At 53.6% G+C, this 21,616-nt stretch overlaps 6 protein-coding genes across 6 annotated transcripts; 3 read left to right on the top strand and 3 right to left on the bottom strand.

Annotated features, from left to right (window-relative positions):
- Positions 1–259: 259 nt before the first annotated feature.
- On the top strand, positions 260–5,605 carry BDP55DRAFT_562001 (SNF2 family domain-containing protein; the record flags this gene model as incomplete). Its single annotated transcript, XM_060570122.1, has 1 exon — positions 260–5,605. One exon carries the CDS (start codon positions 260–262, stop codon positions 5,603–5,605), a length of 5,346 nt encoding a protein of 1,781 aa, XP_060424767.1.
- Positions 5,606–5,945: 340 nt separating this feature from the next.
- On the bottom strand, positions 5,946–7,532 carry BDP55DRAFT_707307 (uncharacterized protein; the record flags this gene model as incomplete). Its single annotated transcript, XM_060578071.1, has 2 exons — positions 6,541–7,532; positions 5,946–6,474 (listed from the first exon to the last, which is right to left on the bottom strand). Exons 1-2 carry the CDS (start codon positions 7,425–7,427, stop codon positions 5,946–5,948), a joined length of 1,416 nt encoding a protein of 471 aa, XP_060424766.1. The 5' UTR covers positions 7,428–7,532.
- Positions 7,533–8,256: 724 nt separating this feature from the next.
- On the top strand, positions 8,257–9,009 carry BDP55DRAFT_534299 (heterokaryon incompatibility protein-domain-containing protein; the record flags this gene model as incomplete). The annotated part of the gene is made up of 1 exon (XM_060567871.1): positions 8,257–9,009. A coding segment is annotated over one exon (753 nt), but the record flags the coding sequence as incomplete, so codon positions are not given.
- A 1,348-nt stretch (positions 9,010–10,357) lies between these two features.
- Positions 10,358–11,057, bottom strand: BDP55DRAFT_732857 (hydrophobic surface binding protein A-domain-containing protein; the record flags this gene model as incomplete). The annotated part of the gene is made up of 2 exons (XM_060580001.1): positions 10,358–10,846; positions 10,905–11,057. 2 exons carry the CDS (start codon positions 11,055–11,057, stop codon positions 10,358–10,360), a joined length of 642 nt encoding a protein of 213 aa, XP_060424764.1.
- A 4,209-nt stretch (positions 11,058–15,266) lies between these two features.
- On the top strand, positions 15,267–16,016 carry BDP55DRAFT_732856 (uncharacterized protein; the record flags this gene model as incomplete). The annotated part of the gene is made up of 2 exons (XM_060580000.1): positions 15,267–15,294; positions 15,397–16,016. The coding sequence occupies 2 exons, from the start codon at positions 15,267–15,269 to the stop codon at positions 16,014–16,016; spliced, it is 648 nt and encodes a 215-aa protein (XP_060424763.1).
- A 398-nt stretch (positions 16,017–16,414) lies between these two features.
- BDP55DRAFT_619144 (potassium/sodium efflux P-type ATPase) lies at positions 16,415–19,984 on the bottom strand (the record flags this gene model as incomplete). Its single annotated transcript, XM_060571313.1, has 3 exons — positions 19,534–19,984; positions 17,219–19,175; positions 16,415–17,164 (listed from the first exon to the last, which is right to left on the bottom strand). Exons 1-3 carry the CDS (start codon positions 19,935–19,937, stop codon positions 16,415–16,417), a joined length of 3,111 nt encoding a protein of 1,036 aa, XP_060424762.1. The 5' UTR covers positions 19,938–19,984.
- Positions 19,985–21,616: the final 1,632 nt, after the last annotated feature.

Below are 21,616 nucleotides of genomic sequence, written 5' to 3'. Positions count from 1 at the left end.
CAACGTTCTCTTTTCGGCTAGCCCAGGCAAGGCCGGAGCTGCATCTTTGCAAAAAAATCTATCATCAAACTTTTTGCTGGTGACGCTGGTTTTGCACCCTTTTTCCAACGCAGCCGGCCACCAAGACGTGTCATCATGTTCAAACTCGAAACTAGAATTCTCTGAGCATACACCATTCCATAGACATTAATTTTGACGCTTCAGATGCCGGCCCCGTTGAGATCACGGCCCCATCTCGCGTCCGCCCCCCGTTGCTATTATGAACAAGACCGCGTCGCCCGACCCTGCGCATCCCACCAACGAGGTCATCGATTCCCAACGCGACGAACAAACCGCGACTATACCTCAATATGATACCGATCCGCCCTCATCACCCCTTGAATCCCTTGGATCCGACGATTTCGAAGGCCAACTGACCCCCAACGGCAACGACTTCATCGGCCTACCCCTCCGCTCACCATCACCGACATCACCATTATCTCCATCAACACCATCGCCCTCGCCTCCTCCTCCCGCGCCTTCCTCCGACATTGATGATGAGCAACGCCCTTCGAAGCGACGTCGCGTATCCACGCCATCTGCGCCTGGATCCGGCCAGAAAAAGAAGCAAATCTCCCCGCCATGGAAGAAGATCACCGCCGAGGGCCCGACCTCCTTCATCGACAATGGTAGACGCAAGTCCGGTCGAATTAACACGATCCCCCTCGAGTTCCATCCGCCATCCGGCAAGCGGATGACGAGAGGAGCCCTTAACAGCAGTCCGCCCTCCAAGAACAAGTATGCTTCCACCAACGGCCACGCAGCGACCCCGACGCCGAACGGAACCTCCAAGTCCAAGACTCCCTCGCGAAAACCTTCCACAGCAAAGCCTGCGCCGCCTCCGCCCAAGAGCACCACCCGAAAGTCGACTGCGAACGAGACCAAATCTACCTCCCGATCCACGCGCAAGCGAAGCCCATCCCCATCTGCTCAACCGACTAGGCAGTCGACACGGACAAGGCGGGGCCGCCGTAGCTCCATTGACGAAGATGCCGCAAGAGCTACGGCGGGTAGCCCAAACCGCACGCGAATTAAGCTACGCGTGCGCGCGACCGAGCTACCCGTCGTACACCCGGGACAAGTCAGCAAGCGGTTAAGGATTGGCCCCAACTTTGAGGAATACTGGGAAAAGGCGCAGGCAATACCTGTTGAGGATGGCGGCATGTACGTCCCAGAAGAGGGCCCTAGTTACACGGACGAGATGGCCCAGAAGGATGCCCAGATTGTCTTGCGCATCGAAGAGGCTGTGGAGCCCGGCGGTATTCTTTCACAAGAGCGCTGCACTCTATTTGTCCCCGAGGCGGAAGAGGAACCTCCGCGGCAATGGGCTCATGCAGACCACATGGCCAAGGCTGTCACCAACTTCCGCAAGCTCATGGTTGCAGAGCAGCAAAGACACCGAGCGCAGGCCAAGAGGATTGCCGAAGCTTGCAAGGACGCTTGGCTCCGACGCCAACCAAAGTCAGCAGAGGAGCTTGAAGCCGAAGCACGCTATGTATGGATTGGGCGGTACCGAGTGGTTGTCAAAAGCATGTTTGGAACCTGGGAGAATGTTCGCTACGAGATTAACAGGCGGAGGATCCAAGAATGGGAAGCGGAGGAACAGCGGCGAGTCAAGGCTGCGCTTCAGGAGGCAGTGAATCTGTCAGAACAGAAGCTGCAAGCAAGAAGAACGCAAGCGGACTCGGACATATCCGACGAGGATGATCTCGACGACGACGACGACAATGACGAAGACCTTAACGATCTCGACAGCGATCTCGAGAATAGTCAAGCCATGTCGGTAGACGCCGATGATGATGACTCCGGTAATGACGACGACGATGTCATGTCATCCTCAGAGGAGGAAGACACGAGCGAAGATCACACTGGCGATGCTGGCGACGAGAAGCTCACTATGGAACAGCTTCGTGCCAAATACGCCAACCTACCGGAGCTACCTCCCGATGAGCAAGCCGAAAACAAACTCACCAATGGCGTGGAGTCCGAGGCGGACTCAAAGGTTGTTGCAACCAGCCCCGGAGAAGACACCAGCGACGAGTCAGTCGATATGGATGATGATATGGGATCCACCGATATGGACGACAGCGATGATGGCTCTGTTGCGGATGAAGAGTCGGAAGAGGAAGACGGAGATGAGGAACCAGCTGGATTGTTGGGCATGCTCTTTGGGAAATCCGAGCTGAAGAAAATCAAAAACGATGCGCCGCTTGACGATGCGGAGCCACATGAGAGTACTGCAGCCTTGGTGGCGGATGGCGCATCTCCGCAGGCTGAGGCATCATCGAACTTCAGGAACGAAATTGTGGAGGATGAAGATGACGATGAAGTGTCTCTGATCCAACACCCTGGTATTTTCTTGGACGGCGACGAGATGGAGGTTGACACAGAAGTACAAGCTACTGAGTCACTGAGTACGAAAGAAGCTGTTGGCGACCAGGCCGATGGTATCGAAATTGCAGCCTCTCAGGACCAGCCCACCGCTATTCCCCCGCAGTCGCCCAAGCCAGATGAGGCCTTGGTCAATGGTGTGGACAGTGAACCAACAGCCAAGAGTGTAGAGGCTCCCGACAACGCCGACGGCACACTTGAGGTAGTTGAATCTGCTGATACTGAAATGGCGGATGCGCCATTAGAATTACCAGAGGCACCAACAACCCCCCCGGCATCTACCAACGCCCTTATCTCAACAAAACGTGTCAGTCCCGATACCGACATCATCACCGTTCCGCCAAGTCCAGAACAAAGCCACTCACCTCCTACGTCCGACACAAAGCCTTCAGATGTCGATACAATGTCTTTGGCAACCCCAGGGGCAAAGGATGTTGTCAGTCGATCGGCCTCACCGAATCCAAATTCACAACAGACACAGATCCCATTTTTACTCCGTGGTACTCTGCGTGAATATCAGCACCATGGACTCGACTGGCTGGCAGGACTGTACGCCAACAATACCAATGGCATTCTCGCCGATGAGATGGGTCTTGGCAAAACTATTCAGACCATTTCACTACTTGCCCATCTTGCTTGCCACCATGAGGTTTGGGGACCACATTTGGTTATCGTCCCAACGAGTGTCATGCTCAACTGGGAGATGGAATTCAAGAAATGGTGCCCCGGCTTTAAGATTCTCTCCTACTACGGTACTCAAGAGGAGAGAAAACGCAAGCGACAAGGGTGGAATAATGACGACGTGTGGAACGTCTGCATTACATCTTACCAGCTTGTCATCCAAGACCAGCAGGTCTTCAAACGCCGGAGGTGGCACTACATGATTCTCGACGAGGCTCACAATATCAAGAACTTCAAGTCCCAGCGGTGGCAGACGCTACTCGGTTTCAACACTCGGGCCAGGCTTCTACTTACAGGCACCCCACTTCAGAACAACCTTACCGAATTGTGGTCATTGCTGTTCTTCCTTATGCCAGCCGAAAATGGTGAAGGGGGCTTCGCCGACTTGCAAGAGTTCCACGACTGGTTCCACAAGCCAGAGTCTCAAATCCTGGAAAATGGTCGCGAGACGATGGACGAAGAAGCGCGAGCGATCATTTCCAAGTTACATAAGGTCCTGCGGCCATATCTACTACGAAGACTCAAGGCCGACGTCGAAAAGCAGATGCCGGCCAAGTACGAGCACGTCGAGTTTTGTCGCCTGTCGAAACGTCAGCGCGAATTGTACGATGGCTTCTTGGCTCGCACAGATACCCGAGAGACGCTGTCCTCTGGCAACTACCTTTCCATCATTAACTGCCTGATGCAATTGCGAAAAGTGTGCAACCATCCTGACCTGTTTGTGGATCGCCCCATCATGACGTCTTTCAGGATGCAGAAGTCCGTTCCGGCAGACTTCCAGGTTACCGATCAGTTCCTGCACCGGTCTTTACTTGCAGTCGAGCCAATGTCTATTGTTAGCCTGGGGGTTCTGAACATGATTCCCACACAACACGAGAACATGTCCAACACGACAGCGGAGCGCATTTCGCAACTCAGCCTTCACAGGGTTCTGATGGAACTGAGAGAGGCACAGAATACCAGAGCCCACCTGGCTCGCACCAATCTCGACCCTTCATCAGTTGAGTCGAACATTGTGTATCTGGATAGCCTGGCTCGCTGGCGCCGCTTCGAGGAATTGCAGCACAGCGTGTACCTGAACGCTCTCCGCGGCCAACGTCGGCCCATCTATGGCAAGCGTCTGATTGATTTCCTGACGCTCGGATTAGACGGTCGACCCCGGAAACCCAAGCCAAGAGTTCCTAATCAGATCTTGAACTGGTTCGCGGAAGACTCTGACTTTCTCCGTGCTGTCATCCACACATCCGATGAGCGAGCCGATTCCATGCAGACCCTCATCCAGAAGTTTACATGTGTCACGCCCGCTGTTATCACCCGCGACATGAACGAGGTGATTTTGGGAAGAAAGGCGGCGCAGGCCTTCACGGACGAGGACCTCAAACTCTCGGCGCCCGTCCGGTGGGCTCCTTTCATGCCCAAGCAACCACCAATCGACCCATGGCACGAGTCTCGGATGCGTCACAGCATCCAGTTCCCGGACAAGCGACTATTGCAATACGACTGCGGAAAGCTTCAAGCCTTGGATAAGCTTCTTCGCAAACTCCAGGCCGGCGGCCATCGTGCCTTGATCTTTACACAGATGACCAAGGTCCTGGATATCCTCGAGCAGTTCCTCAATATTCACGGTCACAAATATCTTCGGCTTGATGGACAGACAAAGATCGAGCAGCGACAGATTCTCACGGACAGGTTCAATCATGACCCACGCATCTTGTGCTTCATCTTGTCGACGCGTTCCGGTGGATTGGGCATCAACCTTACTGGGGCCGATACCGTCATCTTCTACGACCAAGACTGGAACCCAGCCATGGACAAGCAATGCCAAGATCGATGCCATCGTATCGGTCAAACTCGAGACGTTCACATCTACCGACTCGTCAGCGAGCACACAATTGAGGCCAACATCTTGCGCAAGGCGTCACAGAAGCAGATGCTGGACGACGTGGTTATCCAAGAGGGCAGTTTCACCACGGACTACTTCAACAAGCTTTCCGTCCGCGATGTGCTCGGTACCGAGGGAACAGACTTGGTCGATGATGCCGCTAATGCCGCCATGGACCGTCTCCTGGGTGGAGGAGATAGTGGACCGTCACGAACCGTGGCTGAGGACCTTAAGCAGGCTGAAGACAAGGAAGACGTGGAAGCCGCCAAGGCCGCCGAGAAGGAAATCCAAGACGACGACGCCGAGTTCAATGAAAAGAGCGGTGCACCCTCCGGTGCCTCTAGTACCCGCCAAGGCACGCCGCGGGAGGACGTTGCCGGCCAACCAGGCGGTGGCGGCGGGCCCGGACCTTCGGGACTAGGCCGGTTCTCGGAGTCCGTTGCCCCGGATGAGGCAGCAGAGATTGAAAACAACGCGTGGGGCGAAAGGGTATACACTGTGGACGAGTACATGCTCCGGACGATGGCGGAGCAGCTCAAGGGCACGGTGCTTGACCTGCCCAAGGATAAGAAGAAGAGTAAAAAGAAGGGTCGCGACACGCGGAAGCGGTAGTCGTGTCGTGTGTGGGAGGGCGGCCCTATGTGTAATTGGACGAATGCCTTTTTCTTTTCCTTTTTTCTGTATTATACGGTTTCTTCGGGGCAGCCTTGGGGTCTCGAGGAGTAGACCTTTGCATGTATGTATTGGGAGAAGAAAACGGCGTCTCAGAGGACCTTTAAGCCGTGAACGAGGCGTTTTGGGAGTGGCGGGGGTAATTCCCCATGGAAGCATAGACATGGACGAAAGTAAAAATCAAGATAAATCTCCAAGCATCAATGTTTCGTACGCCTCAGGGCCACGGTTTGTTTCCGTAGCTTGTCTATGCGAACCCGGGATATAACGAATAAGTCCATCAGACCGACGCCATGGACATGAACCCCGCGACCCCCTTCCTCGCAATCTCGTCCGTCCACACCTTTACCTCCCTCTTCAACTCCCTCTTAACATACCAAAACGTCGCGCCCGTCCAAACCCCAGCCCACGCAAACGGCAAACTCCAACCAACCACATACCCAACCTCCCCGTCCCTCAAAGTAAACACCAATACCATACAAACCACAGCACACCCCTCGGCACCAACAGCCCAGAACAAACCCACCCTCCTCAGCATTGCGCGAAAGACATGGCTCGCTTCATACCGCTTATCGAGCGCCACGCGGAATTCGGTCCCGCCGGACCCGTCGACGGCGCAGATGTCTTCTATGAGGGAGTAGATCCCCGGTCGGAGCTGTGCGTGTCGGGGGATGGAGGAGATGCGGATGGGGGAGGGGATGTGGAGGGCGCGGAGGACGTCGATGAGGAGGAGTTGGGTGCCGAAGGTGAGGAGCATTGTTGGGGCTGGGAGGGAGAGGAGGCAGATGGGGGGTTCTTTGGGATTGTGCCTCTTTATGGTATCAATACGTCGGTGTGAAACTTCATTACATATAGGCGGGAGGGGCATAACTTACACGATGAGCTCAATCATGATGATGATCCACGCTAACGAAAAGTTCCAGTGAAACCAGTCTAGATACCACCTATGCGCCCCAATTACACGACACGTGCTACCCTTACACCAAAGCCGCCAGAAGCGCACAAAGTACTCGACGATGCTGGCGCCACCGACTGCGGCGGTGACGATGGAGAAGACGGCGTTGGGGGAGAGTTTCTCCCGTTTTTCGGTGGGGGTGTTTGTGCCTGGGCCGACGCCGTACCAGAGGCTGAAGTAGAGTGCTATCGGCATGGCGATGGAGTCGATGAGGATGAGGGTCCAGAAGAGGGTGATTGCTACTTTGCGGGTGCGGAGGGTGTAGTTTAGAGGTGGAGGAGATGGGTGGAAGGCCGGGAGGGTCCGGTGAGGGGTTTCAGAGGGGCCGGGGGCCGTGTCGGGGTGGGGTGAAGTAGCTGGCTCCGGAAATGGCCGGGTGGGTGAGTGAGTGCTTCGCCGGGTCATGGCGGGACTTGGACGGCTGAAGGGGCCATCGTAGTGGCAGTTGAAGTCATGACTTGGTCGGGTGATGCAGTTCTTTGGGGAGCGTGGGGAGGGCGGTTGGGGGTGTGGTGCTGATGCTGGGCGGCGGCGGGATGTGTCGATGTCTGGCAGATTCGTCATACGCGATCTCTTCTCATGCGGGATGTCTTCATCTCTTGTATTGGGAGTGACCCCGTATTGTCGTTGACCGTCGGGAGGCGGCCTCGAAGTAGGCTTTTGCTGTTGGATAATTTGTAAGCTATGGCGACCAAACGCTGCAGGGTCGCTTCGGTGAGGGTAGTGATATTCAGTGTCGATGGCACTGGTGCGCGGATGTGTCGGATCAGGGGGACCGTCGGCCCCAGAGGCTGCTTTCTCATCCATGGTTGTCAGAAACCAGAATGATCGTAGACTTCTACGAAAGGAGCAAAGAGACGTGTCTCGTTTAGTGAAAGATCGTGCAACGAAAACAGGACCATCAGAGTTGTCTCCCACATCTATCCTCCATCAGATGAGGTTAGCTGAGCAATAAATCAAATTGGATAGCAAGGCATCACGTCGCTAAGCCTTCGGGGGCAGACGATCATGACTTTCCGGGACTTCCAACGGAAAGCCGCACTGGTGACTGATTGCACCAGGCCGATTGATGAGGACCCACGACTAAGGAAGGCAAATGGAAGGTCCGAGGCATCAGTTGCTGGATGAGAGATATCGGGTGGTGACATTGGGAAGTCAGGAGCAGAGGCTCCGCCGGCGAAAGGAATGATGTCAGGATGAATCCTGTGGCAATCCTGAGAAACTTCTATCCTCGTCCAACAAAGGCAAGTAAGAGCTTCTTCAGGCGCGATCAAAACGGTTGCACCGGCTCTTGAAGATCGATCTTGGGCACTTGCTTGATCGACGGCGGAGGTGTTTGTCAACACGCGGAAAGGGGAATTGGTTGATGCTTCCTTAGAGTGCAAGATCGTATGAGGCTCATGAGGACTTTCCTACCGAGGTGAGATTAACACGCTCTTGCCGCTTAGTCATCTCACTGTTGGTGCCATGGAAGTGACCAGGGTCTCCCAACTGCCTGGTTACATGGGATACCCCTCATTCCAACCACACAAAGCTTCTTCGCCATGAAGCCTCATCGTGACATTCGAGATTATCAGACCGAGGCTCAGACATTGGGAGCTGAGCTGCTCTTCTCAGCGCCCCTAAACAGTCCGCCATGCGTCTGATCAATACAGCGACGTTGCAGCTCGAAGAGTTCATTGACCGTGATCGCATCCCACCATACGCCATTCTTTCCCACACCTGGGAAGATGGAGAAGTGTCGTTCCAAGAATGGGATCACCATGATATCAGGGCAAAGAAGAAGTGCTTTCTCAAAATCGAATCGTTCTGCCGTTTGGCCTTGCAGGACGGATACTCCCACGCCTGGGCAGACACCAACTGCATTGACAAGCGCAGCTCCGCCGAGTTATCCGAAGCTATCAATTCCATGTTTGCCTGGTACCGAAAAGCGGCAGTATGCTACGTTTACATGGCCGACGTGTTAGCTTCAAGCAGCGCTCCGGACTATCGCGATCGGGTTACTCAGTTCCTCAACAGCAGATGGTTTGCTCGTGGCTGGACTTTACAGGAGCTTGTTGCTCCCCTAGACATCAACTTCTACGACCAGGATTGGAGTTTCATTGGAACCATAATAACATTGCTTGACACGATTCACCAAGCAACCGGAATTGATAAGAGTTGTCTTCTAGGTAACGCACTCCCTTCCGACTTCAGCATTGCGAAAATCATGTCTTGGGCCGCTGGCCGTGTCACAACTCGCCCCGAAGACCAAGCATATTGTCTCCTCGGTCTCTTCGGTGTCAATATGCCACTTCTATATGGAGAGGGCGATAAAGCATTTCTAAGGCTGCAGGAAGAGATAATCAAGATCTCCGATGACCAGAGCGTCTTCGTCTGCGACATCCCGACCCTTTCTATGACGGCACCCTTGGCGACTTCGCCTGTGCTCTTCGCTGATTCAACGAATATCGGCCGCTGGTCCCGTCTGGCAGCTCCAATGGCAACGATCCCGCCGTTTTTCACTATGACCAATGCCGGTCTTTCAATATCTTTGCCACTGGTCCAGACTTTATGCCCATCATTTGTGCTGGGTGTTTTGAACTGTAACACGACTGGGGAGCATATGAGTAGCTCCGTGTGCCTACAATTATCATCCCACGTCAGCGACTACCGGCACCAGTACACTCGAGTATCCTTGCCTGCTCCATGGATACCGCTGAGTTCGGCTTCGACAAGATCCCTTCTTCCCTGGTATGAAAAAAACACCGCTTATCCTGATCACTGGTCCTCCAATTTCGCCCCCGAAGATTCAACGAATATCATGATCTCTATGCTATGCAAGGAGGACCGAGAATACCTCTCGAGACGGGTATTTGGACCTCTCGAGCGAATGGGAGAGAAAGGGCCTAGGGTCTTTTGCTTCGTCGTATTCCCGCGTGGCCTTTCTGGCTATCGTCTTTATGCAGCAGACCCCCCCGAGGCTCTGAATGAACAAACAAGTATGATGGCCATGTCTCGCCAGAATATCTTCGATGAAAGGGGCCGCGGCCTCCTCGTCTTCAAGAAAAGGGGTTCCGGACGTGAAAACGGCAGATACATTGGTATCTATCTCGAAGCGGCATTGGACAACCAAGGCGCCTTGCAAGACTGGCCCCGAGCATGCCGCGCGTTGCCGAATTGGAACGTCCGGGACGGCCTTGATGCCGTCGCGCAGCTCAACGAAAGTTTTCCACCTAGTCAAGCAAGCTGGATTGACGATGTCATGGTAACGATGAGAACCGTGGTACCAGTCAAACCTGTCCACAACCCATCAATGACAGTCGCGTTGATGGTGGAAATTGTCTTTGATATGGCCCGCATCGCGGAGTCACGAAACCGGACAGGTTCGATAGGCAATTCAAAGGGCTCGCCTCAGCACAGCCTGATGTTGCGAGACTCGGACGAATCTGAATGACAACGGCTGCGGCCAAAATCTCCAGCTCTAAGGACTTTACACTCACCAACTATTGGTGGATCCTACCGATTCCAGTTTCGAAGTCAACATCGCTTGTCAAGAGGCACATTGGGTGTGATAATTCAAGTTCAATTGAACAGAACAGACTCTGCAGCGCAGCTGCTCCGGCAGCTCAGCTAACCATTCTGTCTCCAGCTATCAACACACTACATAAGAGGAAACTCGCTAATAATCTTCATATAATCATCAGATCCCCATGATTGGATCCTACCCCATCTTCCTACTTTTAGAACCGCGCTGTTCAGGCCATGACCTCAGCGTGGAACTGCTCCTGTGCGCCAGCAGGGGCGGCGGGAGCGGCAGGCGCGGCGGGAGCAGCAGGCGCGGCACCACCAGCGGCATCACCACCGAGCTTCTGGATACCGCCATCCAGGGACTGAGTTACCTGATCGACGGACTGCTGAGCGATGCCCTGACCGATGGCGGGGACCTTGGAAACGATGGCGGTGCTGAAGTCGCCAGCAGTCGCCTTCTGCTGCTTGAGCTGGTCAACAGCGATGGAGGTGGCGCCAAGCTTGTCAAGCTCAGGCTTCTTGGCGACCAAGTCATCGACAGAGGTCTGGACAGCGGTGGTCAAGCCACCAGCTGACTGTTGAAGGGTGAGGGCATCGGTGAGGGAGAGTTCCTGAGCACCCTGGATTTGCGTGGTGCCTTGCTTCAGCGAGGTCTGGACCTTGTTGGAAGCATCAAGCAGGTTGGCGGCGGTGTTGGGATCCGCGGCGTTGAGAGCCTGTACAGGAGCAGGTTAGCTTCGTCCACTGAAGAATGATCATGTCTTTTCTATTTACCTTGACGGCGGTGTCGAGCCCGGTAAGAGAGTCCTGGACGCTGGTCAAGGCACCCTGGATGGTCTGAAGTTGGCGCTTGCTGACGAGAGAAGCGGGAGCTGCAATGGCGGAACCGGCAAGCAGGGCCTGGACGAAGACGTTGGTGAAATGCATTGTGATTGTTCGGTAAGTGAAGACTTGATTTCTTTTAAAGCGAAGGGTAAAGATTGATCGGGGTGGTGTTGGAAGATTGTTAGAAGCTGGGAAGAGTTGATGCTGATGAGATGTAAGGAAACTTGACCTAGACCAGGAAATCCACCGTCTTAATATACCAACTTCGAGATATCGACAGCAAGTCAACTTGCCCTTTTTCTTCCTATCACCGAGACTTCATCCGAGCCATTGCAGCCTCAGACCAAGAGGCATGGAACACCGTACGACTCATCAGTCTGCATTCTCAGTACCCAGACACGCGGTGCGCAAAACCAACTCCTCTCACAGTTGCCATCGTCAGAAAATGTCGGTACTTGCCCAAGCTGTTGCAATTGACGCTGCGGAAGTCTCGTCTGGCTGGGCGTAGTCGCGGCCGAGGAGAAAACCCTTGAAACGCGCGCAGACGGCACGCCATGCAGCGTGGTTCGACCGTCGAACAAAGATCACGGCTCTTGCGGTCAGACGAAACGAAATGTGGATTCACGGACCTAGCTAAAAGCGTCAGTTCCTCAACCCGGGCAATAGTGACAGATTTTCACATTCAGTCTGCATGACAACCCTGAACCCGAAAGGGTGATCCCTTCTATTTTCATCCTTCGGCAGCAGTGCTATTCATTTCCAATGGTATGTGCGTTCACGACGCCTAGACCATGTTGTGATCGCCGCAAGCTGCGATACCTGCCGGAGCATTTCAGATGGCACAAATTATCAGTTCTGTTCCACTGAATTTGTCAAGAGCTTATGCCAAATGGTCTTCATTCGACAAATATGATGGCTCCGAGGTAGCATTGCGAGCTGAGGCTTCGATATCTGGCTTCTGGTCTTGGCGAACTTACTGACTTGCCGCGCCCCTTAGCCCGCATATTTTCTCCAGACTAACGCTATAAGCTTACTGTATGGTTCACATATTCAGTAGACTGAGTTGTGGCGCAGACTGAGTAGACTTCACTCCTGCAGAACTTCAAGAAAGTAGTGTGGGAACGCTAGCACACAGCTGCACCTCGGGGTGTTCCGTCTGCATATGATATGTTAGCAGTATGCGTGTAAAATGCCTAGCTAGGCGAAGTAGCGCCAGACAGACATCTTACAGAGACTGGTCTGTCGCCTGTTTGGCAGCCGCTAGTGCGGCGATGAGTGTCATCGTGCGTTCACGTCTCAATGAGAGACTCCACGACGTCTTAGCACACCAATGGCCTAATGACTGTGGCAACGATCTCGGCGAGTGCCAAGCAATCAAAAGCCGCGCATTCGGATTCGACTCAGCATTCTGTGCCCATCTGAGACAGTGACACAGTTGACAAATGTCTGCCATATGTCATTTCGCCGCAGGTTTCCTCTGCATAGGTCCGTGCCAGACGCGGCTATGCGTCTGGCTAAGACTATGAAGCTGCAACCCTGTCACCAATTTGTTTCTGGGACGGGGGTGGCTGAGGATGAGTTGGGTTATCCCGACATCGACATGAATGACTGAATCTGTCATTATCGTGGTGGTGGCATCAAATGGTCCTTCCCCCGGGTCAGTTCGTCGGATGGCAACAGGATTTGTGGATGCCAGGGGGCCAAATGATCGAGGGCCACCGGGTGGTCTTCGGAGCGGGAGGGGATGCGTGCGAGACAGCTGGCACCTCTCACTCGATGTCCAGTCCTCGTTCAATGTCCGATGTTCTCAAACAGAATACGGCGGCGCGCTGTACCCCCAACTTGGCTGGTTCACGAGCCCAAGAATGGCGAACCACCGAGGCAGGAGTCTACTTGGCTTGGACCGCGGATTCGTCACATCTGATTCCCTCAGAACCTTCTCGGTCTGAAGGGCCGCTGGGCTAGAAATCCGGTGTAGCTTATGGTCTCAAAGGTCCGGACCCTTGGTAATCCGGACCCCAATGCCCAAGAAGTTTGACTCTGCACGGGAGTCTCTGAGCTGCATCATCCCACAATCTCCATACCTGGTTAAGAAGGTTCTGCTGATGGCTTACTTCTCTTGATCTTTTTTCAAGCCGAATATTTCCCAGAATGGATGTCTAGAGCATGTCTTGTCGTTCGCCAGATCAGACTCACACACAATAGGCCCCGAAATCAACAAATCCCTGACGTCCTCTGGGTCCAAATCACTTCGCTCGAGGGGCGAGCGGGTTTCTAGGGTATACGGCAGATTGTTTGCGTGGAATGAGTTTGTGATTCGTGGCTCACGCTATGAAGAAGATTGGTGGAATAGGTAGGTGACAGGGCATTTGCTTTGACCTCAAGACACACATTCCGAATGCGATTCGCTCCTCATCGAATAAGCTTATTCCCGGATGCGTTCTGATTGGAGAGGAACTGGTTCATCACACATTTACAAGCGGCGAACCTTGCCTCGGTACATTGCTTGAAGGAATGGATGATGAGTGTGGCTCCTGTCGGATGCAACACAGAAAAGAATAGATAAATAAGCCAAACCGCCAAGATACTTACGTCCCGTTCCTCTTTCGGTGACCTTACTTACGATACGGGAAGCGTTCCATGGCGATGGGGCTTTATGACATTATCAGTCCTTCTTTGGAAAGCTAAAGATATCTAGTCTAGCAGCTAGCTCATGGTCGAAGGATCTCACGAAGAACTCAACTCGTCAATCGACAAACTCCAAACTATCATACTCCAGTTGAGAAAGACTTCTTGCCCTTCCAGACGGACCCTTGGGAAGGACATACCCAAGCTTACACTCTGTCAAGTGTCCGGCAGGAGGCGAACTTTGGTGGTAGAGTTTGCGATGGTGAGAAAAGGAGAGACGAACGCAGCCTGCAGGGCCGAAAGGCAAATCACGGTGGGCGGATGACGAAGGCGTAAAGTTAGCTGATGAAGGGGCGAACCCTTGGTCTGAGATTCGTGTTCGGAAAGTTTTACTTGGATGGAACTTTGATTGTTGGTCTCCCTAATGCGACTTCGCGCGGTCTTTTATTTTTGACATGTTCATGACAAGCCTATGTGAAGTAGGGTGCAGTGGTTTTCTTGTTCAAGTCTCGATCACTCTTAGTGGAAACGTTCATCAAGTTCTATATGCGAACTTTGTATTGTTTTCCTTGCACTATACACATTCAAGTGTAATAGCCTGGTCCGTAGCGAAACTAAAACTGACTTCTATTTGTACCCTCAAGCTGCCATGTCAGGCAAATATTCATTACGTGTTTTGATCAAGACCTTGGTTTCATTCCATATCGCTGATTGAAAAAATCAACCAAACTTTTGCGTCAAAGTGGATCGGTCGCTTTTGCACATTTATCGGTACCTCCTGCCCACAAATGACCAAATACAGTATACCAAGTAATATAAAACCGAGGAACAAGGGGCAGTATGCGCCTCTTCCAAAGCAACGAGTACTTGACTGGGATAATGTCCCGCAAGCCAAACTAGGCATTTTCTGTAACGCGAGATATCGAAGCGGAATTTTCTAGGATTATACTAGGCTCCACAGTGTGATCGATACCTGTCGGAAGCAGGGACTCTTCTCTACCAGTGACATGTCCGGTTTACTCATCGTCGCTTGTGTATTAGAGGGTGAATACTTTGGAAGTGGTGATGATGAGTAAAACGGAGCCCTGTAGTACGAAGTCTTTAATGACTAGTCGTTGCTTATAGTGGAAGCCCAAGTCTTATGGTCTCGGTTCTTCCCACCTTATGTTGGATTAGAACGATAGTAAGCGGCGCCAATCCCGGCAGCTTGTTGCTTGCATGTTTGCCTGCCCAGTAATCTCATAAATTATGGCTACGAAATCCTTTAAATAGGCGTCACACTCTGTCCAATTTAGCTTAGGCGACGGTCGGCATGTGGTTGATCCTATTTCCACGCTCCGTGAAGCAACACCGCAATCCCGCAAAAAGTGGAATCGCGACCGGGCCCCGAATCCTCACGGCATCTCCGATCCGACCCGCTCCGAATCAGCTTCCTATCCGAGCCAGCCCCGTGGCCGTGTATCGCGGAACATCTCGGACACAGTCGATCCTCTGTGTCGAGGTAGGGAACATGGGGTATCGCAACTTCAAAGTCTGCACCTCAGTCCTTCCTGCCTTTGACCATTCGAATGCTTTAAATCGCTGTGGTCAGCTCACTCACCAAATGAGCGCCCGCCCATCGCACCATCATCAAGAACCCATCCGCCCTGAGCAAGATCTACCACAATTGACAACTTGCCAGCAATGTCTGAGATGAAAGTCCTCGTCCTGGGTCTCCCCAGAACAGGCACATAATGTACCTTCCCCCTCCCCCCTCCCCCCTCCCCCTCCATTCCATGATCCCCCTTCACCAAACCACCCTAACACCCCCCAGCCCTAGCAGACGCCCTCGCGATCCTCGCCATCTCCCCCGTCTATCACATGCGCGAAGTCGCCAAAAACACCCACCAAGACCTCTGGATATCCGCCATAAACGACAACCTCCCCACCTCCAACCCTCGCAATCCCTGGTCCACTCCCCAATGGCACGCCCTCCTCTCCTCCTACTCCGCCGTCTCCGACTTTCCCCCCTCTCTCTTCCCAATCCCCCTCGCAGAAGCATACCCTTCAACCCCCATAATCCACACAACCCGCCCCTTCGAACCCTGGGCTTCCTCGATGCGCGATACCTTGATCCACGCACACTCCAACCGGGACAAGCACCGAAAGTCGCCGATGGAGGGGTTAGTGGACGCGTATCACTCTGTCTGCTGGGACAACGACTTTGAAAAGAATGGGGAGACGTACTTTGAGAAACACCACGAGGAAGTGAGGGCTTTGAAGACAGATGGGCGGAAGTTTCTCGAGTTCAGACCTGGAGACGGGTGGGAGTCTCTTTGTGCGTTTTTGGGGGTTGAGATGCCGGATATGCCATTTCCGAGGAGTAATGATTGGGTTGAGTATAAGAATGAGGTTGAGAGGGAGAGGAGGGAATATGGTGCTGTCGAAAAGTAGACGGACTCAAGAGTCCATGGACATCACAGGAGACAACTTGTAGAAGTAGGGAAAGTATATAGTGTGGGTTGAGCTCGAAACATCGAGTTCGTTTTATTGCGTGCCATGTTTGGGCCGGAGTAGATCCTCAACAGCCAAGGCCTGATAGAAAGACATACTAAAAGAGTGTAACGCAAGCAAACGTATCATCAAAGGCCGAAAGCCTGCTAGACTCATGTTGAATAGCCCCATTCTGCTCCCATTCTGCCTGATTTCTGTTACCGATGTTGGATCTGATGTCAATCCCGCCAATACTACGCACCGCGGTGCCGATTACCAAGAAACCTTCTGTCAATTTTACTGAAGCCTGCGCAGAGGCGTCTGCCTCGCAACAGACCTTCTTCATTCTGAGGCGCGGACTAAACCTGTCCCTCGGGACTGCGTGCAATCATGCCGAGACCCATGTGGCGCTTCACGGCCTTCCAGGTTTCAATGAGAGCAATGTATACGACCAGGCAGGCAATAACGACACCCCACTCCCAGGTGATCATGCCGTGCTTGAATACAGCGCGGTTAACGACTGGGAGGTAGATGACGGGGAAGGTCATGATGAAGCCGCCGGCGACGGCCCAGAACAAGAAACGGTTCTTGAAGATGGTCTTGAACACGGCGGTAGGGCCGGTCCACAACTCGGGGTTCATATTGAACAAGCTGCGCTGGAAGTGCTTGACCTCCCAGGCAGTGACCAAGAGCAGGAAGCTCAAGGTGGCGTAAACGGTGGATCGGGCCCTGAAGACAACGTCACAGGATTCGTTCCAGCCGTCGTTGCAGTGCTGGCCGAGATCGCCCGCGCCTGGTCCGTACGCAACGGATGTAAACGCGGCCAAGCAGAGCGAGCCCATAAAGAAACCGTAAATCATCTTGTCGCGGATCAAGTCCCAGGTGAAGACACCGACGCGGAGACTATGAGGTGCACGCAAGAGGATATCAGGTTGCGCCTCCTCCAGACCAAGACCGATAGCCAGGAATGAGGAAGTGATAAGGTTGACCCAGAGAATCTCCAGAGGAGACAGAGGGAAGATAGAGATGCCATCTGTATCCTTGAAAGAGAGACCAATCAGGAGAAGGATGACCTGGGAGATGTTGGAAATCAGGAGATGAAGCAAGAACTACAAGCGCGGTCAGAACAGTGTCTCGATTGAACGTGTGGGTGGAAAGCAAACCTTCTGAATGTTGTCAAACAAGCGACGACCTTCCTTAATGGCGGTAACGATGGAAGCAAAGTTGTCATCGGTGAGAACCATGTCCGCTGCCTCCTTGGAAACGTCACTGCCTCTCTTGCCCATGGCAATACCAACATCGGCTTTCTTGAGAGCAGGCGAATCGTTGACACCATCACCAGTCATGATGCAGTAGGCCTTGCGACGGTGCATGGCCTCAAGCATTCTGACCTTTGTCATAGGGCTGCATCGAGCGACCACGAGAGGGAGGGCATCAAGTGCGTCAACTTCGGCGTCGGTCATGGCGTCGAATTGTCCAGCGGCCATGACTGCGGTGGACGGCTCGCCGCCACGCAAAATACCGACCTCATGGGCAATAGCAGTAGCAGTCTTAATGTGATCTCCGGTAACCATGTGGACTGAGATACCAGCCGTGTTGCATTTCTTGACGGCTCCGAGAGTCTCAATACGAGGGGGGTCGTACAAGCCAGCGAGACCCAGGAAGCGGAGCTTGCACTCCGTGTCATTTCTCTCGCTAGCGTTTTCAGTGTCTTCCAGGAGTCGTTGAGCAACGCAAAGGACTCTGAGGCCCTCCGAAGCTAGCTCATCAGCCTTGGCCGCGATCCTCTGCTTGACGTCGTCGGTCTCGGCCAATTTCTCGACCATTACTTCGACGGCGCCCTTGGTGAACACCTGGCGGGGAGCACCGGGGAATTCGTAAACGACACTCATGAGCTTGCAAGTGGAGTCAAAGGGGAACTCGTACAACATCTTGGTCTTTTCAGACGAGACGAGGTCGGTTTTTCCCTTTCCGTATCGCATAGCAAAGACCTGAAGAGCAATCTCGGTGGGCTCGCCGATGGCGGTCCACGACACTGGTACCTCAGTGGCGGTGGTCATAGACTCGGTATCGGTAGAGGCCTTGCCATCGGTGACGGCGGAGTTGTTGCATAGAGCAATAGCCTTGAGGAAGGAACCAAAGGAAGAAGAGATGATAGTGTCGTCAGACTTCTCAACCGTAGGAGTCGACGCTCCACTAGAGCCCGAGCTCGATGCGGTCGATCCGGGCCAGCGCACCTTGCCGCTAGTAGGGTCGTAGGGGTCTGTAGTGCCCTCGATAATGGCGGTCGTATCTTCGGCCAGCCAAATCTTTCTGGTAATCATTCGCCCCTGCGTGAGCGTACCCGTCTTGTCGGAGCAGATGTTGGTGACACCACCAACGGCTTCGAGAGAGGAGAGCTTACGAACAATGACATTTCCAGACGCCATTGCTTTGGTACCAACAGCCATAGTGATAGTGAGGACGGCAATGAGGGACTCGGGAATGACGGCAACACCGACGCAGATACCATAGATGAGAACCTGGTCATCAATGTCGAACTTGCTGACCGCGAAGACGATGATGGCGAGCAAGATGGCCAGACCGAATAGCAAGAGGGCGAACTTGCTAAGCTTGACCTGAAGAGGAGTGCCCTCGAGACCAAGGATGCTCTTCATAGCAGCCTTGAAACGGGCGAGAGCACGGGCAGGAAGTGAAGCATTCTCGTCTCTCTTACGAGTAGTGCGAAGCATCATGGCGATCTTGCCCACCTCGGTTTCCATACCAGTGGTAGTGACGATGCCGCGAGCGCGTCCTCGAGTGACGGTGGTAGCCGAGTAAACCATGTTGATACGGTCGCCAAGGGGGATATCAGCCTCCTCGAAGAGTGCCTCGGGGTGCTTGCTGATAGGCAGCGACTCGCCGGTTAGGAGGGCCTCATCGATGGAGAGGTTAATTCCCTCGAGGAGACGAAGGTCGGCTGGGACAACATCGCCGACAGCGATCATAACAAGATCGCCTTTGACCAAGGTCTCGGCTTTGATGGTCTCCGCGATTCCGTCGCGGACGACCTTGCACGTCGGGGCGGACAGCGCGTACAGACTCTGGATAGTCTGTTCGGCATTGTAGTCCTGGACAAAGCTGGGGAGATGTTAGCTATGGATGCTAGGCGAGTTAAGTGCTGAGATAGCGAGGGGGTGTGTGATTTCGGTGTGTGGGACGAGTTGCTTTGGTGGCAGGGGTAGGGATGAGCCACTTCGCCAAGACACTCGTGGGCAAGGTGCCATGGAAGCGGTCAGCGCTCACCCAACCCAGCCGCGGCGCGGTGATCAGGCGAGCAGCCAATCTTGCATTGCGGCAACTCAAGAGGATGCTGGAATCGGTGGACAAGGCACGAGGAAGCTGAAGGAAGCATAACAGTGCGAGGCAAAACACGGTTCTGGCGGCGTATTGGGAGAAGGCATCAAGAAACAAACTGACGGAAGATATGGTGACTTACCCCACGACGATGTTAAGAAGGATAACGGCGGTGATGACACCTCCTTCAATGTAATCTTGGATAGCAAAGGACAGAATCATGACGATGACAAGAACCAAAGTCAGACTGTTGGAGATTTGTCTCAAGAGAATCTCCCAAATGGATAAGCCCTTTGCGCCCTCGATACGATTATGCCCGTCCCGTTCAAGACGGGCGGCAGCATCGGCCTTTGAGAGGCCATTTTCAAGATCGGTCTGCCAGAGGAGGCCTATGTCCGTGACAGGAACCGAATGGGCAGGCCGCTGAGGGACCGGGTTGGGAATGGGCGGGGGCCGCGGTATAGACGGCGGCTCGTCCTGCTCGGGGTTGACTTCCGCGGCAGCTGTGTTGTGTTCACCATGCCTGACGGCTTCGGGTTCTCCCATCGGATATCGGTAGGTTACGGCTTAAAACGCTCGCTTGGGGGGGGGGGGGGGGGGGGGGGGGGGGTTGAGAGGTATGTGTTGGTGCTTTTGGTAAAGCCCTGCAGATATTGATCTGGGAAAGTAGTTTGTTAAAAGAGAACGGGCAAGCTTATAGCTTGGGGTTGGTGATGAAGAAGAGAAGGGGAAAAAGAAGAAAGAAGGGTAAGAGTGGTGTGTGCTAGGAGACAGCGTTAAGTTATACTTTTGTGGCGGGTGGAATGCGTGCCAAGGGAGGGGAGCGTGGATGTATGTACCGGAAAGACGACCAAGCCTGGAGGAGGATGAATGGATGATGGAGGGGATGGGTAATGGGAGATCTGGATGTATCTCCGCAACGGACGAGAGACAGCGAGCGAGCGAGAGAGAGAGAGAGACTGACCTGAGAGGGCGAGGTACCTCTGACCAAACTACCAGTTGGCAGTTGACCGTCCGAGGACTGGGGGTGGGAGGAGGGATGCAACGCGGGCGCGGGACGGTGGTAGGAAAATAGCTCCGACCGAACGGGACCAGGAGTGGATGGGCCGAAGAAGTGAGGACCGAAGCGCATCCGTTGAGCGATTGCCTGTCTTGGACTTTGTCTGGGGAGATGGAGCCAGTAAGGTGTTCGTACCGTGTCCGTAATGAGCTAGAGCAGGACCGCAATTGTTAGTGACGGAACGAAGGAATGCAACAGTTCAATAGAGGGTGGGAGAAGGACTTGCATGGAGAGGGATTGGGGGATGTTGAAGGTGAGGTATCTTCCATTACCTGGTATCAAATAAAGCTGCGGTGTATTCCTTGTAGAGATAGGCACTTTGGGCCAGGTACGTAACGTATACCTTGAGCAATGATATGTTGGACTTTGAGTGACAAAGTGGGCGGGAAGCTTGGCAAACCGCAGGGGCGTGGAATAGCTGACAAGGTTGGACGTGTTCAAACTTCAAGACGGGGTGTGTCTGGCTTGCATCTGGGGACTAGACGTCAAGGTTGGTGCTTGATAGAAGAAACGATAAAAGATAAACGGAAAAGGCGTAACGAGAAGAACCAAAGACGATGCGGGGGATGGCTGAGTATACCGAAAAGAACGTCTATGGTTGCAGATGCGGCAAACCAAAGGGGAAGGAAAGGTACCTGATACTTTTACGGATACTCTTGCCTTCCATGGCTGCGATGCAGGTGCAAGCAACGGGAAGGCACGCTGTTCGTTGCTCTATTTCCTTCCCGTTCCATTTCCATTTTCTCAAGGTACTTACTTACGTACAGATACTCTCCAGATTATTGGCGACTGCCCAGGCAAGTGCCACCACAAGAAACCGGCTGCCAGACTGACGGGACTGTTAGGCCAAATTGAACAAGAATGGGAAAGCACTAAGACTCGAAGCGGCGGAAACAACGACAAGTGAGCAGTTGCCAAGACGAGCCTCCCCCAGTCAGTCGTGTCGCCGTCAGCGCCGCCGTGTACTCCAGCGGTCTCGTGCCGGCGAAACTGTGGAAACGGTGCAATCCAGCCCACTGGTCCGACTACTAACAATGGCTGAACGACTGCGCAATCCGCAGCGATATTGTGTGTGACGCATCGCTGTCACAGCCCCTACAAGCATAGTGGCAATCGCTACTCCGTACAAGGTCCGCTGTAGCGTCAGGTCAGGCAATGCGCAATC

This window comes from Colletotrichum godetiae (assembly GCF_030913485.1).
Source record: "Colletotrichum godetiae strain CBS 193.32 chromosome Unknown BDP55scaffold_54, whole genome shotgun sequence".
Classification (NCBI taxonomy): domain Eukaryota; kingdom Fungi; phylum Ascomycota; class Sordariomycetes; order Glomerellales; family Glomerellaceae; genus Colletotrichum; species Colletotrichum godetiae.
Note: the sequence above shows the minus strand (reverse complement) of the source record. Positions and strands in the feature narration are given on the sequence as shown.